Source organism: Chlamydomonas reinhardtii, chromosome 2 (genome assembly GCF_000002595.2).
Source record: "Chlamydomonas reinhardtii strain CC-503 cw92 mt+ chromosome 2, whole genome shotgun sequence".
In the NCBI taxonomy this organism is placed as follows: Eukaryota; Viridiplantae; Chlorophyta; class Chlorophyceae; order Chlamydomonadales; family Chlamydomonadaceae; genus Chlamydomonas; species Chlamydomonas reinhardtii.
This window is the reverse complement of record NC_057005.1, coordinates 3,102,912-3,127,945: the sequence shown is the minus strand read 5'-3', so window position 1 is coordinate 3,127,945 and position 25,034 is coordinate 3,102,912. Positions and strand designations below refer to the sequence as shown.

Below are 25,034 nucleotides of genomic sequence, written 5' to 3'. Positions count from 1 at the left end.
GAGCGAATTTGGGAACGATGCTCGGCAAATTTCCAGAAGCTGCCTCGCGCCAGGCTGCTCGCCCGGCCTCCAGCCCAGCGCCGCTCTGTGTCGAGACATTGATAGAAGCGTTTGGGCCGCTCAGCGGGCTCGGACGGCATAGTTCGCCGCGTCGGCATTTTTAGCATCTCCCGCGCCGAGGTCTGCGCCGCGACCGCACGAAGCTGCCGCTGAGTCGCACGTAATGCGAAGATATCAGTTGCAGCGCGTTAAGGTCGGTCGGCGCGCACTCCGAGCACTTCCGCACTTGCACACGCGTTCGCCTTTCCACCCTTCCACCCCATGGGCACCCGCGCTCAGAACGGCGGACCCACAACACCGCACGCCCTCCCCACTGCCTGCGTTCCGTGCCTGGCCCTCGACAGCGCTCCCAGGCGTCCGGCGGCAGCCCGTGCCAGCCAAGGAAATGCCCAAACCCACCCCCACACACGCCCTTGCACCCCCACCCTCCCCAAGCGCCGTCCAAGCTGCCTCAACCTCCCCCCCCCCCTCCAAATTGCTCCGGGGGGATGCGTCAGCATCCCGTCATGTTCCCGGAGCAATCTGCAGATTGCGGAGGAATGTGTCGCCTCCAAAACTGTCCGTCCGTGCGTGCGTATACGGCACAATCCCGAGGGCGCTCGCCCTTCCGCTCGCCACAGCCGCGCGGCCGGCGGTGATATGCAGTGTTGTAGCAGTCGCATACTAGATATGCACGATATCAAAAATGGGGGCGCGGCGCCGGCCGCGCGCGGAGAAATCAGGTCGCGACGGTTTCGCGACATAAAAATGTTGCGAGCGGTCCCACGCGGTACGCGGCGCGAGTCCGCACCGATATGTGCATAATGTGAATTCGACGTATCATTTACTGATATACAATCGCATCAGCGGGGCGCCGGACGATCGGGAGAGCGAGTTTGGGAACGATGCTCGACAAATTTCCAGAAGCTACCTCGCGCTGAGCTGCACGCCCGGCCTCCAACCCAGCGCCGCTTCATGTCGAGACATTGATAGAAGCGTTTGGGCCGGTCAGCGGGCTCGGGCGGCACGGTTCGCCGCGTCGGCATTTTTAGCATTTCCCGCGCCGAGGTCTGCCCCGCAGCCGCGTGAAGCTGCCGCTGGGTCGCAAGTGTTGCGAAGATATCAGTTGCAGCGCGTTAAGGTCACTCGGCGCGCACTCCGAGCACTTCCGCGCCTACACACGCCTTCCCCTTTCCACCCTTCCACCCCATGGGCACCCGCGCTCAGAACGGCGGACCCACAACACCGCACGCCCTCCCCGCTGCTTGCGTTCCGTGCCTGGCCCTCGACAGCGCTCCCAGGCGTCCGGCGGCAGCCCGTGCCAGCCAAGGAAATGCCCAAATCCACCCCCACACACGCCCCTGCACCCCCACCCTCCCCAAGCGCCGTCCAAGCCGCTCCCACCTCCTCCCCCCCCCTCCAAATTGCTCCGGGGGGATGCGTCAGCATCCCGTCATGTTGCGGAGGAATGTGTCGCCTCCAAAACTGTGCGTCTGTCTGTCTGTGCGTGCGTATACGGCACAATCCCGGAGGCGCTCGCCCTTCCGCTCGCCGCGGCCGCGCGGCCGGCGGTGATATGCAGTGTTGTAACGCTCGCATACTAGATATGCACGATATCAAAAATGGGGGCGCGGCGCCGGCCGCGCGCGGAGAAAACAGGTCACGACGGTTTCGCGAAATTGAAACGTTGCGAGCTGTCCCGCGCGCACTCCGGCGCGAGCCCGCGCCGATATGTGCATAATATGAATTCAACATATCATTTACTGATATACAATCGCATCAGCGGGGCGCCGGGCGATCGGGAGAGCGAGTTTGGCAACGATGCTCGGCAAATTGCCAGAACCTGCCTCGTGCCGAGCTGCGCGCCCGGCCTCCAGCCCAGCGCCGCTCGGTGTCGAGACATTGGTAGACACGTTTAGGCTGCTCAGCGGGCTCAGGCAGCGTGGTTCACCGAGTCGGCATTTTTAGCATTTCCCGCGCCGAGGTCTGCCCCGCGGCTGCGTGAAGCTGCCGCTGGGTCGCACGGAATGCGAAGATATCTATTGCAGCGCGTTAAGGTCGCTCGGCGCGCATTCCGAGCACTTCCGCGCCTGCACACGCCTTCCCCTTTCCACCCTTCCACCCCATGGGCACCCGCGCTCAGAACGACGGGCCCACAACACCGCGCGCCCTCCCCACTGCCTGCGGTCCGTACCTGGCCGTCGAGAGCGCTCCCACGTGCCCAGGCGCAACCTGTGCCAGCCAAGGAAATACCCAAACCCACCCCCACACACACCCCCACACCCCCCACCTCCCCAAGCGCCGTCCAAGCTGCCTGAACCTCCCGCCCCCCTCCAAATTGCTCCGGGGGGATGCGTCAGCATCCCGTCATGTCTGGAGTAGTTCGGACGCGGGCTGGGGTCGCGTGTCGGGTGGGCCAAGGTTACCCATGGGTCACACTCCCGGCAATAAGGGGCCGCGCGAGCCTGCATTTATTTACGATAGCTGCATTTTGTGATTGCAACACATCACGCACAGCAGCACACACGCAAGTGCTCAGTGCGGCGATGGCGCGCCAATGCGGGTTGGCGCGTCAGGGCTGCTAATGGCGCGTCGGCGCCTCTCTTGACACTCCAAACGTTGTTAAGAAGTAGACACTGAGCTGCTTTGTCATGCCGATGTGCTGCTTCCGCGTGCCAGGCAAGTTAATCCACCGCCGCCGCCAACTGGCCTAGTCTCGAAACTGCTAGCTTCGCGTCCGAGTCCTTTGGTTGCTGCTGGTACCTATGATTATCACCATGTTTCCTCTCCCTATCTGCAGAGCCTCCGACACGCGGCCCCAGCCAGGCGTGAGCGCAAGGCGGCTCGGTACCTAGCTGCTGCATCCAGGTGGGGGCTCGCGGCGCGGAGGGTGGTGCTTGTAGTGGCAATGGAGGGGGCTCATGATGGGGCCGGCCTGGGCGTGTTGGGGCTTTAGGTGGCGGCGGTGCAGGACGCGGCGTTATGCGCGGTTGCGTAACTTTCCCCAAATCCAGACGGGGCAGGCGGTGGGCGGTGGGTTATGGGGGCAGTCGGCGGCGGGCGGCAGGCAGGGGCGCGGGTGTGGGGCGGCGGCATGCATGTGCACTAGCGGCTACACACTGGCCTTGGTGGGTCCCTTGCCGTTTCCTAGCTTTGCGCCGCCCCTCACAACGCCCTGCCGCCTGACTGCTTGCTGCCGACTGCAACTCTGCTGTTGTTACTGCCGCCGTTTGCGCCGCCGCACAGGGGTTCCACATGGAACACGACCCCGTGGGTCATGGCGCGCCGCCTCCACCTCCGCCTCCGCCTCCGCCGCCTGTGCCCGAGGCCTCCCTCCTAGAAGCGGCGGTGGGGGCCGTTGCGCCTCTTGGCGACTGGGCTGTCGAGACGCTGATTAGGCAGCAGCGGTTTGACCACGACCTGGACGAAGACGTGAGTGGGGGAGCGGGGAAGCTAAGGCTGGGGGTGGAGGGGAACATTGCGCGTGTGCGAAGAGGAAGCGGCAGTCACATGATGTTGAGGGGGTTGGGGTTGGGCGGGGAGCTGGCGCAGGGGGCTATGGCACAGGAGCTCATGTGGGTCATTGCGGAAGTAACTGCCACGGCCGACGGTCGGCCGGCCAAAGGGGTATGCAGGGGAGCGTGTTCCCGCTTGCCATCTTCCTCCGTAGTGCCGTCACTTGCCGCCCCCTCCACCCGCCCGCTGCTCCTTACAGGTCAAGAGGGCCGTGGCTGCGGTGGCGGTGACGCGCCGCGAGGTCGAGGGCCTGGTGCTGCCGCCGCGGCCCCCGATACGAGACGCCGGGGAGGCGGTGGGCCAAGATCTGGATAAGGCGGCGGCGGCGCTCAGGCTCGTCCACAACGTTTTTGTCGGGGACGCGGCAGCGATGCAGGTGCGTGTGGTTGGGCGTGGCAGGGGGGAACGCGTGTCCAAGGGCGAGCATGGGTTCAGGGCAGCGCGGTGGTTCCAGGGAGGTCCGGTCTTTGGGCATTGCCGTAAGCCGCTGCTGCTGTGCACGTGCCGCACGCCCATGCAAGATGCATTGCGGTATCGCCCCCAGACTTCACCAGCAATGCAGTTAGGCTATGCCGTACGTTGTGACGCACCCTTCAGTTGTTGTATGTAAACATTATGGCCCCTGCGTCACCCCTGCTTCCCATGCAGAACCTGCTGCCGGCGCTGATGCCGCGTGCGCTGTCGTCGTCGTACCTGCCGCCAATGCTCTTCGTGAATCCGTGAGTCACCCTGGTGCTGTGCTTGTTGGTCTTGTGGCTGCATGTGGCCTGTGACCCTCTGCGGCCACGGGTGGTTGCATGCGCGCACTGCACCGCATGTTTACGCAGCCTGCAAGCATCTGCCGCCTCGCCTTGTTTCATTGTTGGCACTGCCCGTGTGCCTCACACCCCCGCCGCACCCACAGGCTGTGGCACATGACCGTCACGCCGATGAAGGCGGTTGATTACCGCCATGTTAGCTACAACACAGTCGCGGTTACGGAGGTGCGTGTGCTCTCGCGCGCAAGTTTGGCCGGTGATGGCTGTAGGCACGGCAGTGGAGGCTGAAAGTACAGCAGTGATGGCTGTAGGCGCGTGCTTGCATGCGCCCTCCGCGCCCCCTGACCTTACCGCTTATACGCCGCCTCTTTCCCTCCGCCGCCCCGCCCTCCGCCAGCTGAGCCCCCGCGCTGGCCTGACCCTAGGCGGCTTCATGGAGCGTGCGGCAGAGCACTTCGTGGACGCGGCCGCACGCAAGGGCGGCCCAGCACACTGGCAGGGCGCCCCGGGTCTGCCGCCCGGCATGACGTACTGGGGCACCCGGGCGGCCGTGTCGGTGCTGGTGGCCGGCCAGGTCGTGTGGGACAGCGGCATCCTGAGCGGAGGCCTGAAGGACATGAAGGTGTGAGGGTGTGAAGGGAGCTAGGGTTTCGGGAAGCTGATGCCAGGGTTTAAGGTCAAGGCGGGGCATGTTGAGCAATGGTGCTGCTACCGTCCTGGTACCGTGATGCATGGTCCGTAGGCAGTGCTATGATGCAGTGCGCAGTGCCTGTGCGCAATACCTCTGCAATCACCAGCCCGCCCAGTTACCACTGGCCCGCCCCCGCCCTGCAGTCGGAGGACGTGCAGCTCACCCCGGTCATCCGCGGCGGCAAGGTGGTGGGGCTGGTGGTGCAGCTGGAGGACCGCAGCATCAGCCGCCTCGTCAACGAGTGTGCGAACCTCAACAGGGGTATGATGAGGACCAGGACCCCCCTCACCGGTCCCCAGCCGGTGCTGAGCCTCATCAACACCAGCCACCTGGGCAACACTGCGGAGTCGGCGCCGCAGATGGCCGGCATGGCTCTCGGTGAGTCGGGAGCAGAGGGCGTGAGGTAGGGCAGCGAGGGCTGGCGGGAGCACGTGGAGAGGGAGAGGCGCGGCAGTGCACACGTGTTGCCGATGGAGGGTCGCCTTGCACGGTCATAAGTCTGGCCTGTGTGCTGCTGGCATCACGCTGCATGTCGTTTCCCTCACGACTCCTCTTCTCATCACGTTCTACCTGCAGGCGAGCTGCTGCTCTCCACCGTGCTCAACCCCGCGGTGGTGCGCAACCACCCGGCGTCCATCGGCCCCGCCTGGACGGAGTACACCTCCCTTTACGCGCGCGCCAAGGCTCTGCGGCTGCCGCTGCTCAAGGGCGATGACCTCACCCTGAACGAGGCGCCGCTGGCTGTGCTGGGCGTGGAGCTGGCGGGCAGCGTGGAGCTGCTAGAGCTGCTGGGGCTGGGCGACCCGGAGGCCGCGGACGAGCCGGGCTGCAAGTTCGTGGTGATGCTGCTCAATGTGCTGTGCTGGCCGCTCGGCCTGGTGACCTTCCCGTGGCTCTCACGTGGCGGGGCGGCGGCGGCTGCGCATACCACCTCGGCGGCCGCTCTGGAGGCGGCCGCGGCCGCGCCAACGGAGGTGCTGGAGGCGGCAGCTGGGGCAGCGCAGGTGGAGGCGCGGGAGAAGCTGCAAACGGTACAGCAGCAACAGCAGCAACAGCAGCAGCAGCAGCAGCACGAGCCCGATTCGTGGATCGACGAGATGTCCATCTGCAACCTGCTGGAGGAGGTGTGCTTGAGGCTGATGAACGCCCGCTGCATCGCGGGGCTGTTCAGCGTCCGGCAGCCGCTCCTGGGCCGCAGCCGCCACGAGCAGGGCAGTCTGGCGGCCTTGGTCGTAGGCCTGGTGGACAAGCTGGCAGACAGCGTGAAGCTGGCGTACCGCGAGGGGTACCTACGGTGCAGGTACGTCAGGCGGGTGGACGTGGCGGCGGCGGTGGCGGCGGCGCGCTTCGGCAAAGCCGCCGCCGCCGCCACTACCGCCGCTGCTGAGCCCACTGGCGCCACCTTGGTGACCCAGCTGCTGCTGCAGCTCTTCATGCTGGTGCTGGAGGTGTGGCTGGAGGCGGTGGAGAAGCAGACCGGGCTGGTGGCCAGCCTGGGGGCGCTGCTCTACGTAAAGAAGGGACAGCTTGGATCGGCGGCGGCCCAGCAGGTGGTGGACGCGCGGGTGCGGGAGGTGCAGGCGCGCGCCGTGGGCACTGCGAAGTCGCTGGTACTGCTGCTGCTCGACCTCCAGCACCGGCTGAACAAGGGCGAGGTGGTGCCGCTGCTGCCGCGCATCATCGGCGGCATGGACGTCGCGAGGGCGCAGCAGGCAGCCAGCGTGGCGGTCGCTGCCCAAGCAGCGGCGGCGGCTGACGCGGCGGCACCTGCCCCGCAGCAGCAGGTGGGCGCCGCCGTGAGCGACCCGGCCGGTACCGCGCGCGAGGAGCAGCACGCCGCGATGGCCTTGCTTGCGACGCTCGAGATGGGCCTGCAGTGCGGGCGGGCGCAGATCAGCGAGATGCTGAGGCAGCTCGTGTCGCCCCGCCCCGGCGCAGACTGGGAGCCTGCGATAGCCGCAGCAGCAGCAGGTGCGGCAGCGGATGCTGATGGCGGCAACGGCACAGCAGGCGCGGTGGTGGCCACTACACAGCGCAGCCGCAAGCGGCAGCGCGCTCCTCCGGCCGGTGCCAGCTCGCACGGCGGCCTTGGTGGCGGCGGCAGTGATGCCGGCGGCAGTGGTGGCGGTGCCGGGGGCCTGCCGCTGCTCGCGTCACTCGGTGCCCAGGCCGGTGCGTGGGACGTGCGTGCACGCATGCCCAGTCCCGACATGTACCCGCGGCTCGTCGGCAAGGGGCTGCTCACACAGCCGCAGGCGAGCAGTTTGGACGCATTGTGGGGCTTGTTGAGCGGACCGGTCGCCAGCGGCGCCACTGCCAGCAGCGCTGCGGCCCTGCCGGTGTCAGTGTCGGTGAAGGAGGAGACTGCCCGCCTGCAGCACGGCCTGATGCGAGGCGCCTCTGACCCAGTCCTGGCACGGCGGCTGTGCGGGCTGCTTCAGGCGGCTGTAGAGCCGGACCTGTGGCAGCAGCTCGGCTACAAGCAGCAGCGTCAGCTCATGGTGTTCATGCGGAGCAACCTGCCGCTCGCCGTCGCCGCCTGCAATGCTTGGGCAGAGGAGGGTCAGCGGCGCACAGCCGAGCTGCAGCAGGAGCTGGTGGGCACAGGACCCGCGCAGCAGCAGCCGCAGGTGCCGGCGGGCTGTGAACTTCCGGCGAGTGTCGTGATGCCGGGCTACAGCGAGCCGCCTACCGCGGCGGCAGAGGCAGGGTCGGCGGCCGCGCCCGGTGCCTCCGAGCTGCAGATGGGTCGCTTCATGCAGGAGCTGCAGCGGCAGCTCGCGGCACCCCACATCCCTGTGGCGTCCGAGTTGCCCGCGGCAGGCTCTGGCGACGCCAGCAGCAGCAGCAGCAGCAGCGGCGTCGGAGCCGCAGGCACCTGCGACAGCGCCGGCGCCGCGGCCAGCGCCTCAACGCTTGAGGAGGTCCTCCAGGACTGCCAACAGGTGCTGATGCCGGATGCACTCCGGCAAGCGGCTTTGGGGCGCCTGCGGTCCGCTGCCATGCAGCGCAGCAGTGGTTGCCACCGCCGCTGTCCGAACAGGACGAGGAGGCACTCCTGGACCTCCTGCTGCCACCGGAATCACAACCGCAGCCGCCACCGCAGGAGCAGGCGCAACTGCAGCCCCAACCGCACTTCCCACCGCAGCCGGAGGAGCAAGAGGAGGAGGGCGGGGAGCAACAACGGCCATGGCGGCGGCGACTTAAGGGGGTGCCGTAGATGCCGCATCAGCGGCGGCAGCTGGGGGGAATCAGGGCTGGTGGGGATGCCGGGCGTCATGGCACGGCGAGCACGCGGTTAATATGTCACACGGGTTTCTGCCACTGCTTTTGTGACCGCAGCATTAGTGCCCGCAGAGGAGCGTCGCCTGCAGCGGCTGAACTAGCAACAAGCCCAACGGGCTAGCAGCTAGCTATAGGTTTAAGCACGTGTGCAATCATGAATTTAGGAGAGGTGCACACTTACGAGCGGCAGGCAGCGGGCAGACAACGTGTTCGTCGCACTACAGTGTGCTACTCATCAGTAGGCAGTGGGTAGGTGGTTTAGGGGAGCAGGGGTGCGAGCGGGGTGCCAAGGCACGGGCACCTTGCCACTGCTTCCTTGACCTCGGATCGGTGGCGGCAGCAACGTGCCGCCACGGATGCAAATTGCAAGTAGTGCATCGGGTGCGCTTGCTGGCTGTGTTTGTAGTCAATCCAATTCGTGTTGCCGTGCAGACGCGAATGCGTGGCATGCAGCGGGCAGACTCGTGCCCCTATCCGTGTCTACGAGCGGCAGAGGCTAGCTGACTCTAGCTAATCAGTTGTTGTCTTTGCAGCTGCCCGCTGGACGAGCTGTACGGCCGGCGTTGGGTGTCTCGTGGTAAACGAAGGCACGCAAGGCAAGGCAAGCTGTGTGCGGCAAGTGCAGACTACGAAGCTTTACGGCGGCGCTGCAATGAACCGGAACCTGTAATTCTGTGAAGGGTCTCTTGAGACACATCCTGGACCAGATCCGGAGTGCGTCGGGTTTCGGGTTTCCTCAAGAGCACACGTTTGGTCCGCAGGAGCAGGAGCAAGCTGTAGTGGACTAGTGAACTTTTGTTGCCGCTGGCAGATGCTGGAGTCGCCCTACCGTAAAACCGTATGCACCGGTATGCTGTCGAGGCAGGCTGCTCCCTTGCTGGTTGCGGTGCCCTTGCCGAAGGCGCGAGACCGAGGCTGGCGAGGGTTCTGTGCAGGGCACGAGAAAATCACACACACAACGATTATCCACAAGGGTCGCAGCCCATAAGCAGCGGCAAGCAGCCGGCGGCCGAGCAAAGTGCCCATTCAGGGTGACTTGAACACCCGTAAGTGCATGCCGCCGCCTCCCGGCTCACTCTCGTGTACGTGGCCGCAACGCCAAGTTATCATCACACCAGTGCCGGCTAACTTAAATTCCTACCCCCCCCCCCCCCCGCCCATGCGCCCATAAATCCACCATCGTACACCTGCGCCGCACACGCCGGGCCCGTAGCTGCACACACCTCCTTCACGTGCTTCTTCCTTTGTTAACGCAGGCATCATCGTTTACCATCATGTGTCGCATACGACCCCTGACACAGCTACATACTAGTCTGCCGTACGTGCAGCTCTCCGTCTTGGCCACTTGACCATCTGACCACAAGCGAACTAGACGCGCCTGGGCCCGTGCCTTGGATACCTTCATGGCTATTGCCAGGCGATGTGGCCATGCGTGTGACTTGTATCTGGGTGGCGGAGGTACGCCACCTTGTCGTTGATTGGGTACAATGGGCTGCGGGGAGGTAGGGCTGCGGCAGGGGCAAGCTACCTCTCGTCGTGATGACTCTTTAACCCCCTTCGCCTTGCCCTGTTGTAAAGTGTTTCTAACTGATGTTGGCTGATGTTGGCTGATGTTGGCAGTTCTTGCAATGTAGCTCTGCGCAAGCAAATCAACGGTGCCGGGTCATGGCCAGCGTGCATCAGCACCCTTTATTCGCTTTATGAACGCCCCGCCTGCGGACTTGGTGCGACCTCAAGGACTTGTGCCCCTCCCCCTTCAGGACAAGCCAACTAAAAGTACATGCGTGACGCTCTCGGCAAGCTCTACCGTATTGATTATGGGGTGAGTCCTACAGTCTTACACGTGTTCCCAACCCATTCATTCACGTGCATGATCCTCTTAAGCGCCGAGGCGAAATATACTCTGCCCCATGCATGCTCTGGTCTCTGCGGGCGTCGTTGCGCCCGCCGCCCGCCTGTGGCTCCTTTATCACTGCATGAAATAAAGGTGTGATGTGGATAGGAAAGGGCGTTCCTCACAGAGACAGGATGCGTGTCGGCACAGGGACAGAATTTGTGTCAAGCGCGTCCATTTTCCGTGTAAGCGAAATGCCCATACGGCATCCCCATACACCCACCACCCGCTGCCCACTTGCCCACTGCGATCTGACGGCCTTTGAGCACACCCGTGCCGTCACTCAGCAAGAAGCCGGCGCGCGCGAGTCTGTGGTTAAGATAGACCCCGGAGCAAGCGGGTGGGACCCGAACATATGGGGACAGAAAGTTAAGCAAAGACCCTTCGTGGCACCCCCGTGTTCCGACGCCCCTCACTTCCGCTTTCTCCTCCTTCTGACTTCCTCCTTCCGCTTTCCCCAGACCTCACCATCGGGCAGCTTCTGAATGAGGCGCACAACCACCCTCCCCCTCGCCAACGCCTCTACCATAATATATTGTGCCCTCCACCGTTCTGTGCCCTCCACAGCCCTGCAAGTCTCCCCCGGTGCGTGCGACAATCGACCTTACATTCCGCCTGCAGCTCATTGGTACTGCTCGTAGAAATGTGAACGGAATCACTCTGCGCCAGGTTGGAAGCAGGTGGATGGGCGGCAGGAGGCCGGTGCCGGTACCACGGTGGGCCTGTACCGCGTTTCCGACAGTCACAGCTGCGGGCCCCAGCTACCGACTGTCGGTGGGTTCCTGGTTGGGTCCGGGCCGCCAGCCCTCCCATATGTGGCCCCTGTGCCAGCCCACGCTATCCCCCCTTCAGCCTGAGTGGTGCAAGTCATGCGCCCGGTTACCTGCGTACCACATCCTGATGGCACTGATGGCACCAAGCTGTCGTTTGGACCGCCTGGCGTCAGGTGCCCTGAATGCTGTATGATATGATTACTCGTCCTAGCGTCGGCATGCAAGCGCCTGTCGACAGGCATGGAAACGGAATTGGATTCCATTTGCGCAGCAGTGCAGGAAATACACTCGCTCAGTCTTCTTTGAATGTCGCCGTCGCTGTCGTCATACTGTAGTTTCACATATTCAATATGTAAAAATGGTTTTCGCTATTGCAACAGACCAACGCTGCCTCGTATCCTTTTGGGCCGGACGGCCAGGCAGCCAGGTCCCGATAAGTCATCTGCCATACTGCGTGATAGTGTTTGTTAGGGATCAGCTCGTTAAAGCCTTTCAAAAGCGTCGGAACAGCCCCCTAAAGGTTTTCGGCGTCCGCCTACCGCTGGCCAGCTCTACTCTGTTCCAGTCGTCTGGCCAGCAAGCAGATGAGCGACAACAAAACGATGAACAGGGCAAGCGGACAGGGCGCCGGTTCGCCAATCGCACAACGGACTCGTTGCCGAAGCGCGAGCCACGGCCGGCTCCTGCAGAGCGCACGGACCTGGAGGATGCAATCAAGGTGTGTCGCATACCACTTGTGCAGACTTGTGACCTTGTCAAATCCGCTGAATTTGCGCGACATGCGTGCAGGTGGTGCAGGAGGCCCTGGCCAACTCCGACCTGCTCAGCGAACTGATATCTGCGCTTCCGATAATGACGCACGGACGGAACAAGTCCAAGAGTGCTGCGATGGTGTCACTGGTGTTTGCGCTACCCCCCTCGGCATGGGCGGGCCTGGCCGGCAAGTCCCGCTTCGTCGCCGGCAAGACACTTGTGGTAGGTGGTGCTGAAACGGGACTGGCAGAAACTTGCAGTGCTGTATCTGGATATGGCTAGTAGAATGCGCTTCTGCTGGCGGTCCTTTCCTGACACGTCCTCAAACATCCTGCCACCCGCCTTCCGTCCTTCACTCATGCCGCTGGCTGGATGCGAAGGACTTTGTGGACGAGTTCCAGCAGGCCGAGAAAGCCGACGTCGCTGGATGGCTGGTCGATATGCTGGAGAAGGCACTGCCCACACCTGCGGAGCTCATGGTGTTTGACTGGGGCATGGATGGCACAGCGGTGAGCAAGGGCACGAAGGCGTGGCGACACGCAGGACAGCTTTCGCATTCATGTGATGATGTTGATTAGATGCACCCGACGCCTGTTTGAAACGCTTTCATAGACTACCCGTTGTGCACTGCGCATTGCTCTGCAGCCATGGACACGGCTGCACGTGCTGGGGCACAACAGCGCCATGCTTTTGTTGCTGAGCCTCCTGCCAGCCACCATCGAGCGGCCCGAGGAGCTGAGGGAGGGCGGGGCAACGCTGTCGGAACTCGTGATGGGGGCGGCGAAGGAAGCGGAGGAGGAGAAGTATCTGGTGGACGGCAAGAGCTGTGGCGGCGCGCTGTGCACAGCTCCCGTGGCGGGTCCCGAGGTGGGTTTGCCCAACGGGGCACACAGCTGCGCCCAACATATGATATCGTATGTTACCCCGTGAAGAGCCACCAGTTAGCAGCAGGCAACATGCCGGTGTAATGAATTTGCTCTGCTCTGCGAATGACTGCAGGAGGTGCTGTGCGAGACCGGGCGCGGCCCTGTGTGTGGCACAGCTGAAGCGGGAGGTGAGTGCGGCTGATTCCGCTGTTTTAATTCCCCATCACTCCGCGCCAGCTGTGCCCTGCCGCCTTGGGCTTTTGGCCGTTGAATCCCACATCGCGTAACGCTGAGGTTTGCCACCCGGACACCATGGCGCTGTCACATGCAGGCGACGTGTCTCATTGCAGCCTCCCGCAGGCGGCCACCAGCACTGCGCAGCCAGCCAGGCCCTCGCGCTGTGCGGCGCAGGTGTCTGCTGCGTGCACCAGCGCCAGCAGCCGCGGAGAGCCGCCACCCCACCAACCCACCACAACGCCGCCAGCTCCAGCTGTAGGCAAGGTGAGTGGAGCGAGGCATGGCAAGCGCCGTTGCATTCTTGGCATGGACGGAATGCCAGCTGGTAGTCGAGCCTGCATTTGTGAAGAAGTACGGTACCTTACCGTAACCAGCAGCCCCCACGCCACCCCGCTCAGGACAACGCGGATGCTATTGGGAGCAGGCCGCCGGCAGCAGCGGCCGCTGCTGCTGCTGCTGTTCGTCAGCCGCGGGACGCCCGGGGCGACAGCGCTGCTGCTGGCGTTGATGCCGCCAGCTGCGCCGCCACCACCGCAGCTGCCTCGCGAGACATGGCGCATTGCAAGGTAGGCCAGCGAGGCGAGGCGCGCGACGGCCAGAGACATGGTGAAGCAAGCAAGGGGGAGGCGCGCACACGCGAGCTGCTTAAAACGCAGCGCGTGCAGTACGAGGTCGGACTTCTCAGATGCCATCCCTGCTTGGGACTTCCGATCGCCGTGCTTCCTTACGCGTGCGGGGGTTTTCTAGTACGTTGTCCAGGTTTGTTAGCCGCGCCGCTGCCTTGAATGCAACCTGCCTGCGCCGCGTGCTAGAGCCACCAACGTGTGCCCTGCCCAGCGTACGGCAGCTTGAGTGCTTACGTTATTGTTACACTTCTTAATGGTCTATCTGCGAGCAGGCGGCGAGCGCTGGTGGCGCGCAACAGCCGGTGTACGCGCTGCGGGCGAGTGGGCCTTCGTCGTCGGCAATTTACCGCCGATGCAGCCCTGGATACTCCGCGGGCGTCGGTGAGAGCGGCAACGAGCACTGCGAGGCCCAGGCAGGACAGCAGGCGGAGTCACCTCTGGCAGCGCTGCCCCTGCTGTCTCCCGTCGCCTCAAGTGGCGGGTCTCCGGCGGGTGGGGATGCTCAGCAGCCGGCAGGTAGGCTGCGGAATGCAGCGGCCGTGATGGCAGTGCCGGCGGCGGCGGTGGGGGCAGCGGCGTCGGCGGCCGTGGTGGATGAGCCGGAGGTCCAGCAGCACGCCGCAGCAGGCAGCTGTGGGCCTACTGGAGGCGCCGCAGCGCAGCGGGAGCACGACGTGCCAGAGCCACAGCCAAGAACGCCACCGCCAAATGCCAGGATGACATGGCCGTCCTCGCAGGCCGCCTGCACGCCGGGCAACACGCCACACACGAGCGGCATGTCACTGGTGGGCTTGCGTGTGCATAGCGGTCTTGTGCAGTGTGTGCACAGCTAGGGAACATTGGCTGGGTGGATTTGATTGTGGAGGGAAATCTGCTGAGATGCAAGATGCAATCTGACCTAATGTTTCCTGGTTAGTTTGAAATGGTGCGGTAGCTACTCCAGGGGAATGTGTGCGTGTGAGGGACAAGCGGTTGGCACTCAGTAAATTGTCAGATTCAGGCATGACATTTCCACCATGCCATCCTAACACGGCCACACACCATCACATGTGACACTCATGCAGATGGGATTAGCAACATGGGAGAGCTGCTACAACGCCGTCTGCGAGGCCGTGTGGGCAGCAGTGCAGAAGGAGGAGGAGGAGGCAGCCGCTTCCGGCCGGCAGCCGGGCAACGAGCTGTACTGCAAGGCCTTCCACATCCTGCTGCTGTGGCTGTCTGTGGCGCTCGGCAGCAACGACTTCCGCGATCCGCAGCCCGGGAGCCTGGATGACCTGCAGCGGCAGCTGGTCGCGCGGACACGCGGGCTGCCTGGGCTGCCGGTGCAGGCGCTGCTGGACAAGGCGGTGCAGCTGATGAGCAACGCGCGCTTCGTGGCCAAGCTGCGGGCGTGCACCACCGCGAGCATGCGCTTGGGAGAGGTGCGTGTGGTACCGGTACGACAAATCCTGCAATCAGATTGACAAAGGCATGACAGCTACACAGCAATGCCGCCGTACATGCGGTTTCTAGCACGCTCTGACAACCATCCACTCCCCACAATTTGGTATCGCAACCCGCTTGTGCACAGGGCGGTCACCATTTGGTGTATGAGGTGGAGCGGGGTGCGAGCGTACTGCGCGTCGCGAAGGGCGAGCGGGGCGAGACTAGTGGGCGGCCATCCACCACCAAGCCGCTGTTCTGCATGGCTGCGGAGAGGTTCTCACCTACGTTGATCCACCACGTGCGCTCCGCCGATCTGCGCCTCGGGGCGCCCGTCCTGGCCTTCGTGCCTGTGGTTAACGGGCACGTGCCCAAGCTGGGCCGCGAGACATTCGACAAGCTGCTGCTTGGAGAAGACAACGGCGGCTACAGCAGCGGCGTGGCCATCGGCATGGTGCTGGCGTACCAAAAGCCACTGGACCGCTTGTACAAAGACCTCTGGGCGAACAAGGTAACATACAACTAGCTGGTTTCCATGTGTTCACCTGCACTGTACTGTGCCGTGACGCTTCTGTTACCGATCACCACTGATCGCCTGGCGTTTGCATGGACGCTGCCCGCAGGTGGGCGTGTGGCGACGCGCCCAACTGCAAGTGATGTCGTACGCCGTCCTGGAGCTGCCGCACAATCTCAACGAGGCGAAGCTGTATCACGCCGACTTTAAGGCGGACAACGTGGCGCTGCCCGACCAGGCCGTCGCAGCACTGGACCGCCTGACGGCAGCACCCCCGGAGTCCGACCTGGTGGACTTCGCCAAGGAGGCGGTCAACGCGGTCACAGCAGTCGCGCTCGACGCGGATGACATGAGACAGGTCTCTAGGTTCCGGCAGTACGTCACCTCCTGTGCCACCATTAACAGGCGCAAGCAAGCTTGCCATCCACTGTACCTGCCGCCCCCAAGGCTTGGGCTAAACGAGCTGCAGGTATGTTTACGAGCGGGACCGTGGTGAGGACCACATGGGTGACGGCACAGAGAGGGGTCAAAGTGCGCGGGGGCTGTAACATATAGGGCTGCTGGTGTACAGGGGATCTAAGGCTTAGCTGTTGGGGAAGCTTGCTTCAGAGATTTCCCGCTTTTGCCCCGCCCTAGCATTTGGCACCCCCCTGAGTGGTGTTGGAACCACCCCGGCACCACAACCCCAACATGAAACTCGGGCCGTAGGTAGTTAACACCATGACCATGCACTGCCGAGGTCTGGTATACAGGGATTACGGTGCCTGTCCGCTAGGGCATCCCGCGTCCGTCTACCGTGTTGCAGTCCTCCCTGATGCTGCATTTTCCTGTACAAAGCTGACACCCCTTGTTTGCCTGCCGAAAACCATTAGATATTTGGAGTATGCCTCAAGCTCGGTATGGCCAAGTGAGGTTTCCATAGTCCATCGAACGCGACAACGCTACCTGCATGTGCTGCTGCCAATGGTGTCCGACCCAATCCTGACAACCACCACCACCATCTGCTGCCTTCTGGCCTTTCCAGCAACAGAGCTACAAAGCCGCGCTGGCGGTGGAGGCACTGCTGTCACGGACTCCGTCAGCTTCGTCAGTGAAACAGAACTGCGACATTGTTCCAGAGCAGTGGATGATCACGAGCGCGCAGGCGGCGCCAGTAGTGCTGTCGAAGGTGTGTGACAATAAGGGATGGGGCGCCAGTGCCAGTGTCGGCACGAAGTCGCTGCCCATCTTCGACGCGGCGCAGCTGTTTTCAGCAGAGCTAGTGCAGATTTTGGCGGGCGTGCGCAACCCCCTGGCCTGCCTGCGCTGGGAATTGACGTCGGATCGGCTTCGTCGCCAGTGCCGCCTGGCCGTCAACCTGGTAGCGCGAACCATCGGCCGCGCCAAGTCGGTGCAGGCGGGGAGTGGCGGCCTGCTGCGCCTGCATGAGCCGGTGCGTGCGTATGTATGCCGCAGGACCCCTGCAAGCAATCTGTGCTGTCCCTTTGCATTTGACATGGGACAACCGACTCGTGTATGACTTGTCGCGCGCTCCAGCAGTCACGGTTGCCGGCTACCTGCCCACCAATGCAGCAGGCGGACGTGTCGGCAATCGTGGTCAGCTCGCCGGATCTGGGCCCCTGGGCCACGAACCCGACGGACGAGGAGCGCCTGATGGCGGTGTACTTGGACACCCTGTTCGAGGCCGCCCACGGCAGGTGGCCGCCCAACGGACCCGACCACGCCTTCCTGCTGCTACTGCTGGAGACGGCGGTGCGGTGCGACGCCAAGCGGACTCGTCAGCACATGGAGGAAAACCGCAAGCCGAAGCTGATGATGTGCGAGGTAAGTAGTGCGCACGTGCCCGGGTTCGCAACAGTCTAGGGAGGCTGGGCTAGAAAGCATACTCGTTGGAATGGTTCCGCGCAGAAGTACTCACGGCGGTGGTACATACAGCAGTGGTATCACCATCAGCGCATGCATCCCGCCAGCTATGCATGCTCAGCGTTGGTGTATGAATGCAACCTGGATCTAGTTTTGATGTACGGCATGCAATGGTTGCGTGGGCGCACGCAAGCGCTTCATCCGTGCATCTCCTAAACGCTGCATGCACCATCGCACTTAAACCGGGGAAACCCAGGGTGCGTGTGGAAAGCGAGGCTACGCCGAGTGTGTTTTGGTATCGTACACGTTCGCGTACGCATGGTTCAGTGGGAGCTTGACCCGTGCATGTACGTACCATCATGAGGTAGCGGCGTCGGTTTAATTTACGGGCCGTATCGCCCTTGCAGTTGTCGTTCCTGTACCACGGCCGTAGCCTGCTGCACCTGCTGATGGCCAGCGGCAACACCGAGGCCATGCTGACGCTACTGCGAACCCTGCACGCCGCCGGAGCTGATTTGGAGTGCCGGGTGCTGTTGGCACACACGGACAAGGTGAGTGTCACTCGCCATACCGGTACATGCCCTGCTGCCGCGACGTGTTCGTTGTCTTTGTGCTACTGCCTGTCCATGCGCCAGGCGGCCACCTGCTTACACCGCCCATTACTGCATGCCGGGTTGAGCCACTTCACAGAACGGCGACACGGCGGCTATGCTGGCGGCTGTGCACGGGCGCCTGGAGGCCCTGCATGCGCTGGTGGACTTCGTGCGGGAGCGGCTGGGTGACACGGACGAGTTCGGCTGGCTGAATTGGCTGCAGCCCCAGCCGGGGGTTGAGTGTGAGCTGGGCGGGATCCTGGCCATCATCTGTCGCCAATACAACGACCGCAACACGGACCTCAGCGACCGCCTGTCGTACCTGCCGCGAACAGTGCGGCTGCTGGCCCCGCCGACGGGCGCTGCCGGCAGCGGGGCAGGCGCTGGCGAGGCGCCCCCAGGCAGCAACCGCGATGAGGAGCTGGCGGCGATGACCAGGAAGCTGGCAGAGGAGCAGGACCCGGTGCAGCAGCCAGCACTGGCGGTGCCCAGCAGCAGCGGCGGCCAGTCTGCCGCTGCGGCGCCGGGCTCCTCGGACTCGGCGGGCTCCATGCAGCAGTCGCCGCAGGCGTCCGGCGGGCCTGACCCGCACAAGGGGACGTGGGCCGGGCTGATGCGGGTCCTTCTGCAGCTGCCCAAGGAGGCCTGTGTGCAGGGGCAGAAATTTTGGACGGATGAACAAGCCTTCGAATTGGCGAAATGCATGCTGCTTGCGAAGGTGAGCCGCCGGTATCTGTGACATTTTAGACCCTGAATTGCAAAAGCATTGGTAGATGGTGTAGTGTATCTTTCGGCACGCGCGCGGTAAGACTTCACTGGGCCCACTTAATGCGATGCCATCCCCCTACTCTCCCGCACAACTGGGCCTCACTAAGGAATTCGTGGTCTGGTTCCTCGATGCCACTGAACTCCACCTCCTCGGGACTTATAAACGCAACCCGCCTGACGTTAGCATGCGCGTCTGGCTCCCTGGTGACCTCCGCCAGCTGGTACCCCCGCGCGTCCTATATAACATATTCCGCGACCCCACCGCTTTGGCGCACCTTCCCCCCGGCGTCGTGCACGCACCCCCCATCCACTGGCGTAAATCCCCCACCGTGCACCAACTCTTCTGCAACTATGCCCCTTTGGCCCGCAACCTGGACCGTGCCCAAATTGATTACATCCTCAGTCACCCCTGTGCATGCGCTGACGCCCCCAGCTCCTGCAGGCGGCATGTGGGGGGCGCGTCACACGTTATCACCACTAACCCTGCGGATATGCTATCCCCCGAACTGTACTTCTTTTGGGTCGCCGGCTCCCATTACCGCTGTCACCGCCCCCACCGGCCGCGCGCGCCTATTATGGATGGGGTACGGGAAGGGCTGGTGGCTTTTGCCGATCGGCAAGCTACACACACAGGCGGGTCCGAAACTGGCTTCCGGGCATGGGCAGAATGTGTGTACGGGGCAATTGAGTACTACGTCCTCCATAACCCCAACCCTAACCATTTCACCTGGCCACTGTTCACGAAGGAGCACCAGCACGAACTTACTCGCCTTATCCGGGGGCGCTACGTGGTTACCGTCACTGACAAAAGCTCCGCCACCCTGCAGCTTGTGTGTATCAAACATTACGTTACATGCCTTGTCCACGACCTGCAAAGTAACCCCCAGTACTACTCCCCGCTTGACCCTGACGCCAGCCGGGCCCTGGTGGAGCGCCAGGCACATTACGCCCGCCTTAATGCAGAACTGCACGACAGCATGCCCCGCCACGGCTTGCGATATGACGTTAACGCCCCTGACGCCTACTATGCCGGTACCGTCAAAATGCACAAAACCCCGCCCTCCACCCGCTACCTTGCTTGCTCCCAGGACTGCCCATCCACCCACATCTCCCTCATTGTCACTGCCATTTTGCGCCTGTTCTACTACACATTCCAACGCGTCTGGCGTAGGGACCTGCCTAACTACCCCATCTGGATGTGTGATCAGTCCGCGGCGGTTATCTCTATGCTCCACCGTTACAATGCCCAACTCTTCCCTGGTGCGCCCGACCCGGCCGCTGCCGGCCCCAGCAACCCTGCGCCCCCCCAACCTACCGCTGCGGCACCTCCCCCTTTCGCATACCCCGCGGCCTACGATTTCACACGCCTCTACACCAACCTGCCCCATGCCCTCATCCTGGACGCCCTGTCTGAGATTGCCCACAAATGCATGCTCTATTCAAACAGCAGCTTTGTTAGTGTCACCGTCAGCCCCCCTAACCCGCGCTCTGAAGACTCCAAAGCTACCGCGTACGCTGCGTTCGGGGTCGGCGCCCAACCCACCCGCGCCCCAGTGCCTTCCAAAACCGGTACTATTACGTACCACTTCTCCCTTGCGCAATTCTGCTGCCTCCTGTCAACCCTCCTGCGTGCCACCCTCATTCGCTTCGGGCCCCACCTCGTGCACCAAATCTGCGGCATCCCCATGGGCATTCCCCCCGCTCCCTTCATCGCTAACTTGTTCTTGGCCTATTACGAGTACGAATTCTTTCGGCAGGTGCCCGCCCGCGCCAGCAATCCCGAACCCCACCAAACCTCCGTACAACGCGCCATCCTGGCAGCTTTCGCTTGGGCCAAACGGTACTTGGATGACCTGTGCGCCCTACGCAACGCCTGGTTGGCCCGTTTGCTCAAAACTGACCAAACCTTTCACGGCCTTCGCGGCATCTACCCCCCACAGCTGGATATCCCCGCGCAAACACACCCCAGCTTGGCCGCTCACGAACTGCCATTCCTTGACGTCCTGCTTGTTTCCTACAGCCGCGACGGGAAAGCGCGCATCACCACACACCTGTATGACAAGCGCTGCCAAGACGCGTTTAAGGGCATCCGGTTGTCTCGTTTTGTCCACGCCTCCTCCAGCGTTAACGAAGCCGCCAAACGCAATATATTTGTGGGTCAGTTCCGTCGCCTCCAACGCGTTATCCTCGATGCCGATACCTTTGTCGTTGAAACTGCCGTCCTTATGTACACCTTGGTGCGCCAAAATTACCCTGCGCGCTTTCTCTGCGACAAACTGCGCGACCAACTCGTGCGATGGCCGCAGCTCTTCATGCTCGAACGCCGTGCCGGCCTCCCCCTCGAACGCCGTATCCTTACCCTGTTCGCCACGCTGTGCCGCCCCCAGCCGCCGCCCCCGCCTCCGCGCGCGTTGCCAGCTGCCACCTAGGTCCCTGTGCCACGCCCCGGGACGTTGCATGCGTTACCCCCGGGGTGGGCACGGCGGCGGGAGCTCCCGGGAGCCCCGTCGTGCCTGCTAGCTAGTCCCTCCCCCTCACCCATGTCCCTACGCATGCACCCTGCACTCCCAAGCATGCACCAATTCCGCCCTGGTGCTTAGTCGTCCTGCCCCCGGGGTATTCTTTATTGCTGCCTATATAGCCTTACGATACTTTAGGTCTACTTCTTGCACGGCACTCCATTGCACGTAGCTAGCAGCGCGGGGATGGGTATTGTTCGCGTCATACTTGCGCCGCGCCTGACCGCCCCCTGCCTCTGCCCCACTCTGTACATGCGCGGCGCGGTATCCGGTGCGGCGCCTGCGCTCGCGGCGCGCAGGTGAGTACAAAGCAAGGCGGGTATAGGAAAGTCCAGCGGCGGTCGCGTTGCACTCGCATCCGCATATGCATCCGAGCGCTACTGAGCTATACGTGATCATCTTACTGACGTTACTACAATACGATCAACCTACTTAGAATAGTCTTTAGACAAAATGGGAGAGCAGCAGCAGCAGCTTTCGGCGGGTCTACGCGCTGGAGCTGGCCGCTGGACTTCACGGACATCGGTAACAACGCGTCTACGCTGCAACTGTACCTGCCTACGACTTCACTTCTTAATTAATCATGAATGTAACCCCCTGTTGAACCCTTCCCTGCCTTGCATCCACCCCTACCCATCTCTGCTGCTGTCCGCGTGGCAGAGCTCCGCCGACCTGGGTGGCAACACGGCCTTCCACCTCCACGCCGCCATGGCCGGCGACATGTGGGCGCTGTACTCGCACGTGGTGGAGCTGTACGGCGAGGAGCTGGGCCGCAAGTGCCTGCAGGCGGAGAACGCGGTGCGTGCGTGACGTGGGGGTGCGGGGGTATGAGGGTGCAAAGTTATCAAGTCCGGTGTGACGGGCTCTGGTGGACACAAAATCTCGCGTCAAACGCGAACGAATTGCGTTATGTGCTCACTCACAGGAGAAGCAGACGCCGGTGGAGGTGCTGCTGCAGTGCCACGGCGTGATGTGCAGCAGACCGGGCTGCGAGGCGCTGGGCAATGAACTGTCTGTCAACGCCCGCCGCTCCAGCTTCATGTCAGCAGACACCACCCTGGTGGGCACAAGCGGCATCAGCAGCACCGCAAAGCAGCTGCGCACCTTCCTGGACAAGCTCGTCAACCTGTCGCCCCGTCTTCACTGCAGCAATCTGCAGGACCAGCTCGACCAGGCGGTCAAACAGCTGTTGCACAAAGATCTAATTTGTTGTCACACTAGCTAGTCCATGTGTTGCTAGGACTAGCTAATTGGGATTGTAGGGTACTTTCGCTAGATAAAAGCGGGCGGGCGGGCGCAAGGGGGGCCACCGCCGGAAGCAATCGAAGCACTGGCAGCCGCGAGCCAGGACAGCGCGGCGGCGGCGCCAGAAGCGGGGCCGACTCCATATGAGCATGGGCCACTGGCGGCACATGTCAGGCCTGGAACGACTCCAGCCAAACCGCCCACAGCTTGCGCCAGCCCTGCAGGCGTACGTCGGCGGCATCCCCACGGCGGCGACCGCGTCGTCGGCCCAGTTTGAAGAGCGCCTGCGCTACCTCTTCGCCAGTGGGGCGGCAGGGCAGGCGGCGGGGCAGGCGGCGGGGCAGGCGGCGGGGCAGGCGGCGGCGGGGCAGGCGGCGGGGCAGGCGGAGGCGGCGGGGCAGGCAGAGGCGGGGCCCCGGGGCGCGGTGCACGTGCTGTGGCACTACCACTTCTCCGCCTTCCGCCGAAAGCGCTGGGCTGCGTTCATCCAGCGCGACCGCGCGCTCCACAGCGTCGCCAAGCAGCTCACGGGCGGCAGGCCCAAGGAGGAGGTGGTGGTGGGGTGGGGTTCGTGGGCCTTCCAGGGAGGGAAGGGCGGCTCCCCCATCTCCGTCAGGGGCGGGCGCGCGCCGACGGGGCGGCTCATCAAGCTGCTCCGTGAGCGCTACGCCAAGCATGTGTTCATCATCGATGAATGCAAGACTTCCAAGGTGGGTGGGTTGAGTGGGATTGCAATTGCTGGTGGGTGGGTGGGCCGCTGGGTTTATGCCTGGCTTTAGCGGAAGACCTTGTGTGGCCCCCCTCCCTCCCACCCTCCCGACCATGCAGACCTGCTACAACTGCGGGTGTCAGGAGATGGCCATCAAGCGGCTTGGGGGGCTGAAGGAGGGGCAGCGGCCCTGGTCGGTCAAAGTCTGCAACGACTGCTTGACGACCTGGGTGAGGACCGTGCATGTGCGGGGACGGCTGGGCACTGGGGACGGATTGATTGACAGGTTGACGGTTGGGACAGCTCATGTGCGCTCTCTTCTTCCTCCCCGTTCCCCATCCACAGAACCGCGACGTCTCCGCCGCCAACGTGATCCGTGTGCTCCTCCTGCTGAAGCTGATGGGCTTCGAGCGGCCGACCAAGCTGCAGCGGCCGCCATGGCCACCGGCGGCGGCGGGGCCGGGCTGAGAGCCTGAACGGCGCTAGCAGGGCGTGGGGCTGAGGGTGCACGTGTCGATTGGCGGCGAGTGACGTGACTAGTTTGTTAGCTGCGGGTTAGCACGGACTGTGCACCCCACCCAACCGGCCACGTCCGGATTTGCGGGGATGCCAAAGGCCCCCAACATAGAGGCGTGTGCTTAGTAGGCGCCCGCGTCAAGGTGGCTGGGTTGATAACGACCCGGGATCAGCCCTTTTCCTGCCTCCCTAAGGCAGCCACCTCCTTGTTGCTAGATATAAGCTGATGGTGGTGTGCACTTGGAGTGACGGTTGGCCGCGGGTGGCGTAACGTGACGTTGTGCAGAGAACCGCTCGACTGGTTGACTAGTTCATTTACTGTTTATTTTGAGTTCGATGGGTGCCATGCATACAAGTTGATTGTACACGATATGCACGTGACGAAGCGAAGTGAGAGGTGCAGGTGTGGTGCCATGAATTGCAAAAGGACCGGTAAAACATGCAAGGAACAGCCGGCCTGCTTTATTTGCTGTTTAGGACGCTTTGGGGGCTTCATAACAGTTGTTGGTGGCGCATGCGCACCCGAAGTGGGGGCGCTCAGTGGAGCCGCACGGGCACAGGGTGGTGCAGAAAATAGAGACTGTGTGGCTGGGTGATACCGGTAACATGTAAATTCGCAACTTGCGCTACTGACTGCCTGCGCTCGTGCCGCCTGCAAGCCCACTCCGCCTTCCGCTCTGGACTACGTACGCATTAGTTCCGCAATGCACCGTCGATACTGGTATCTCGCGGAGGAGGGATTCCGAAAAAGCACTCAGTATTCCGAGGAACTCTGGACCCGGCATTGAGCTACACAGCATTGGCCCAGGGACCGACCCCCGACTTTGGCGGCCCAGGGCCTGAGGTCCGCCTGGTTTCGGGAGCCCATCGTGACGGATTTCGGGATCGCCCCACAAGCAGGATTTCGGGATCGCCCCACAAGACGGATTTCGGGATCGCCCCACAAAGCGTGGGAGGGCTAAGTTGCGCGTCCAGCAGGCGTGGACATGTCGGGAGTTGTCCCCACATTCGACACGTGCGCACTGCCACGGCTGGGCTCTCTAGCGCCGGTGCACATGAATTTACGTCTAACAAGGCTGTCGATGCACACTGTCCATACATCACATGGCAGAGAGTTCAACGCGGGGTGGGCTGGGTCGATGGGTTTTTGGGCTGAGCCCCCCCAGCGCAGCGTTCCAAGGGGGGGGGGGGAAAGCCCCCCAGGAACACCCCTGTCCGTGCGTTCGAAGAAAAGCCAGGGGAGGGGGGAGGCGGACCAGGGGAGGGGGAGGCGGACCAGGTGACGGGCAGAGGGGCAAAACATAGCATACTGGCGCAAACCGCGACTGCTACGTATTAGTATTTGTTAATGCCTATTGCAATGTAAATAGGTGGCAGGGAAAATTCGGGCGGAGCGAGAAGTGCCTTCGCGCGTCCATGGACAATTGACTGTCGCGAGGTCGCGAGG

The 25,034-nt window shown here is 63.1% G+C and overlaps 3 protein-coding genes across 3 annotated transcripts; all 3 read left to right on the top strand.

Moving 5' to 3' along the window:
• The first annotated feature begins 2,660 nt into the window (after positions 1 to 2,660).
• Positions 2,661 to 10,384, top strand: CHLRE_02g095059v5 (uncharacterized protein). Its single transcript, XM_043059531.1, has 9 exons — positions 2,661 to 2,907; positions 3,286 to 3,471; positions 3,755 to 3,931; positions 4,204 to 4,274; positions 4,460 to 4,538; positions 4,711 to 4,935; positions 5,148 to 5,382; positions 5,581 to 9,076; positions 9,546 to 10,384. The coding sequence occupies exons 2-8, from the start codon at positions 3,295 to 3,297 to the stop codon at positions 8,304 to 8,306; spliced, it is 3,690 nt and encodes a 1,229-aa protein (XP_042927163.1). The 5' UTR covers positions 2,661 to 2,907; positions 3,286 to 3,294; the 3' UTR covers positions 8,307 to 9,076; positions 9,546 to 10,384.
• Positions 10,385 to 11,250: 866 nt separating this feature from the next.
• CHLRE_02g095058v5 (uncharacterized protein) lies at positions 11,251 to 22,426 on the top strand. Its single transcript, XM_043059530.1, has 17 exons — positions 11,251 to 11,674; positions 11,746 to 11,931; positions 12,090 to 12,218; positions 12,355 to 12,576; positions 12,709 to 12,763; positions 12,907 to 13,076; positions 13,211 to 13,378; positions 13,711 to 14,223; positions 14,503 to 14,859; positions 15,009 to 15,371; positions 15,484 to 15,843; positions 16,399 to 16,806; positions 16,950 to 17,198; positions 17,645 to 17,788; positions 17,928 to 18,548; positions 21,778 to 21,915; positions 22,043 to 22,426. The coding sequence occupies exons 2-17, from the start codon at positions 11,809 to 11,811 to the stop codon at positions 22,340 to 22,342; spliced, it is 4,320 nt and encodes a 1,439-aa protein (XP_042927162.1). The 5' UTR covers positions 11,251 to 11,674; positions 11,746 to 11,808; the 3' UTR covers positions 22,343 to 22,426.
• A 54-nt stretch (positions 22,427 to 22,480) lies between these two features.
• On the top strand, positions 22,481 to 24,211 carry CHLRE_02g095057v5 (uncharacterized protein). Its single transcript, XM_043059529.1, has 3 exons — positions 22,481 to 23,072; positions 23,191 to 23,301; positions 23,417 to 24,211. Exons 1-3 carry the CDS (start codon positions 22,512 to 22,514, stop codon positions 23,537 to 23,539), a joined length of 795 nt encoding a protein of 264 aa, XP_042927161.1. The 5' UTR covers positions 22,481 to 22,511; the 3' UTR covers positions 23,540 to 24,211.
• The last annotated feature ends 823 nt before the right edge of the window (positions 24,212 to 25,034 follow it).

What these genes read in the sequence shown, in the direction of transcription:
- CHLRE_02g095058v5 (XM_043059530.1), top strand. Translation starts at nt 11,809, where the DNA reads ATGACGCACGGACGGAACAAGTCCAAGAGTGCTGCGATGGTGTCACTG. An exon ending in CGAGCATGCGCTTGGGAGAG is followed by an intron (nt 14,860 to 15,008) that starts GTGCGTGTGGTA and finishes GCTTGTGCACAG; the next exon opens with GGCGGTCACCATTTGGTGTA. An exon ending in TGCTGCGCCTGCATGAGCCG is followed by an intron (nt 16,807 to 16,949) that starts GTGCGTGCGTAT and finishes CCAATGCAGCAG; the next exon opens with GCGGACGTGTCGGCAATCGT.
- CHLRE_02g095059v5 (XM_043059531.1), top strand. Translation starts at nt 3,295, where the DNA reads ATGGAACACGACCCCGTGGGTCATGGCGCGCCGCCTCCACCTCCGCCT. An exon ending in ACACAGTCGCGGTTACGGAG is followed by an intron (nt 4,539 to 4,710) that starts GTGCGTGTGCTC and finishes GCCCTCCGCCAG; the next exon opens with CTGAGCCCCCGCGCTGGCCT. An exon ending in GATGGCCGGCATGGCTCTCG is followed by an intron (nt 5,383 to 5,580) that starts GTGAGTCGGGAG and finishes TTCTACCTGCAG; the next exon opens with GCGAGCTGCTGCTCTCCACC.
- CHLRE_02g095057v5 (XM_043059529.1), top strand. Translation starts at nt 22,512, where the DNA reads ATGGGCCACTGGCGGCACATGTCAGGCCTGGAACGACTCCAGCCAAAC. An exon ending in ATGAATGCAAGACTTCCAAG is followed by an intron (nt 23,073 to 23,190) that starts GTGGGTGGGTTG and finishes CCGACCATGCAG; the next exon opens with ACCTGCTACAACTGCGGGTG. An exon ending in ACGACTGCTTGACGACCTGG is followed by an intron (nt 23,302 to 23,416) that starts GTGAGGACCGTG and finishes CCCCATCCACAG; the next exon opens with AACCGCGACGTCTCCGCCGC.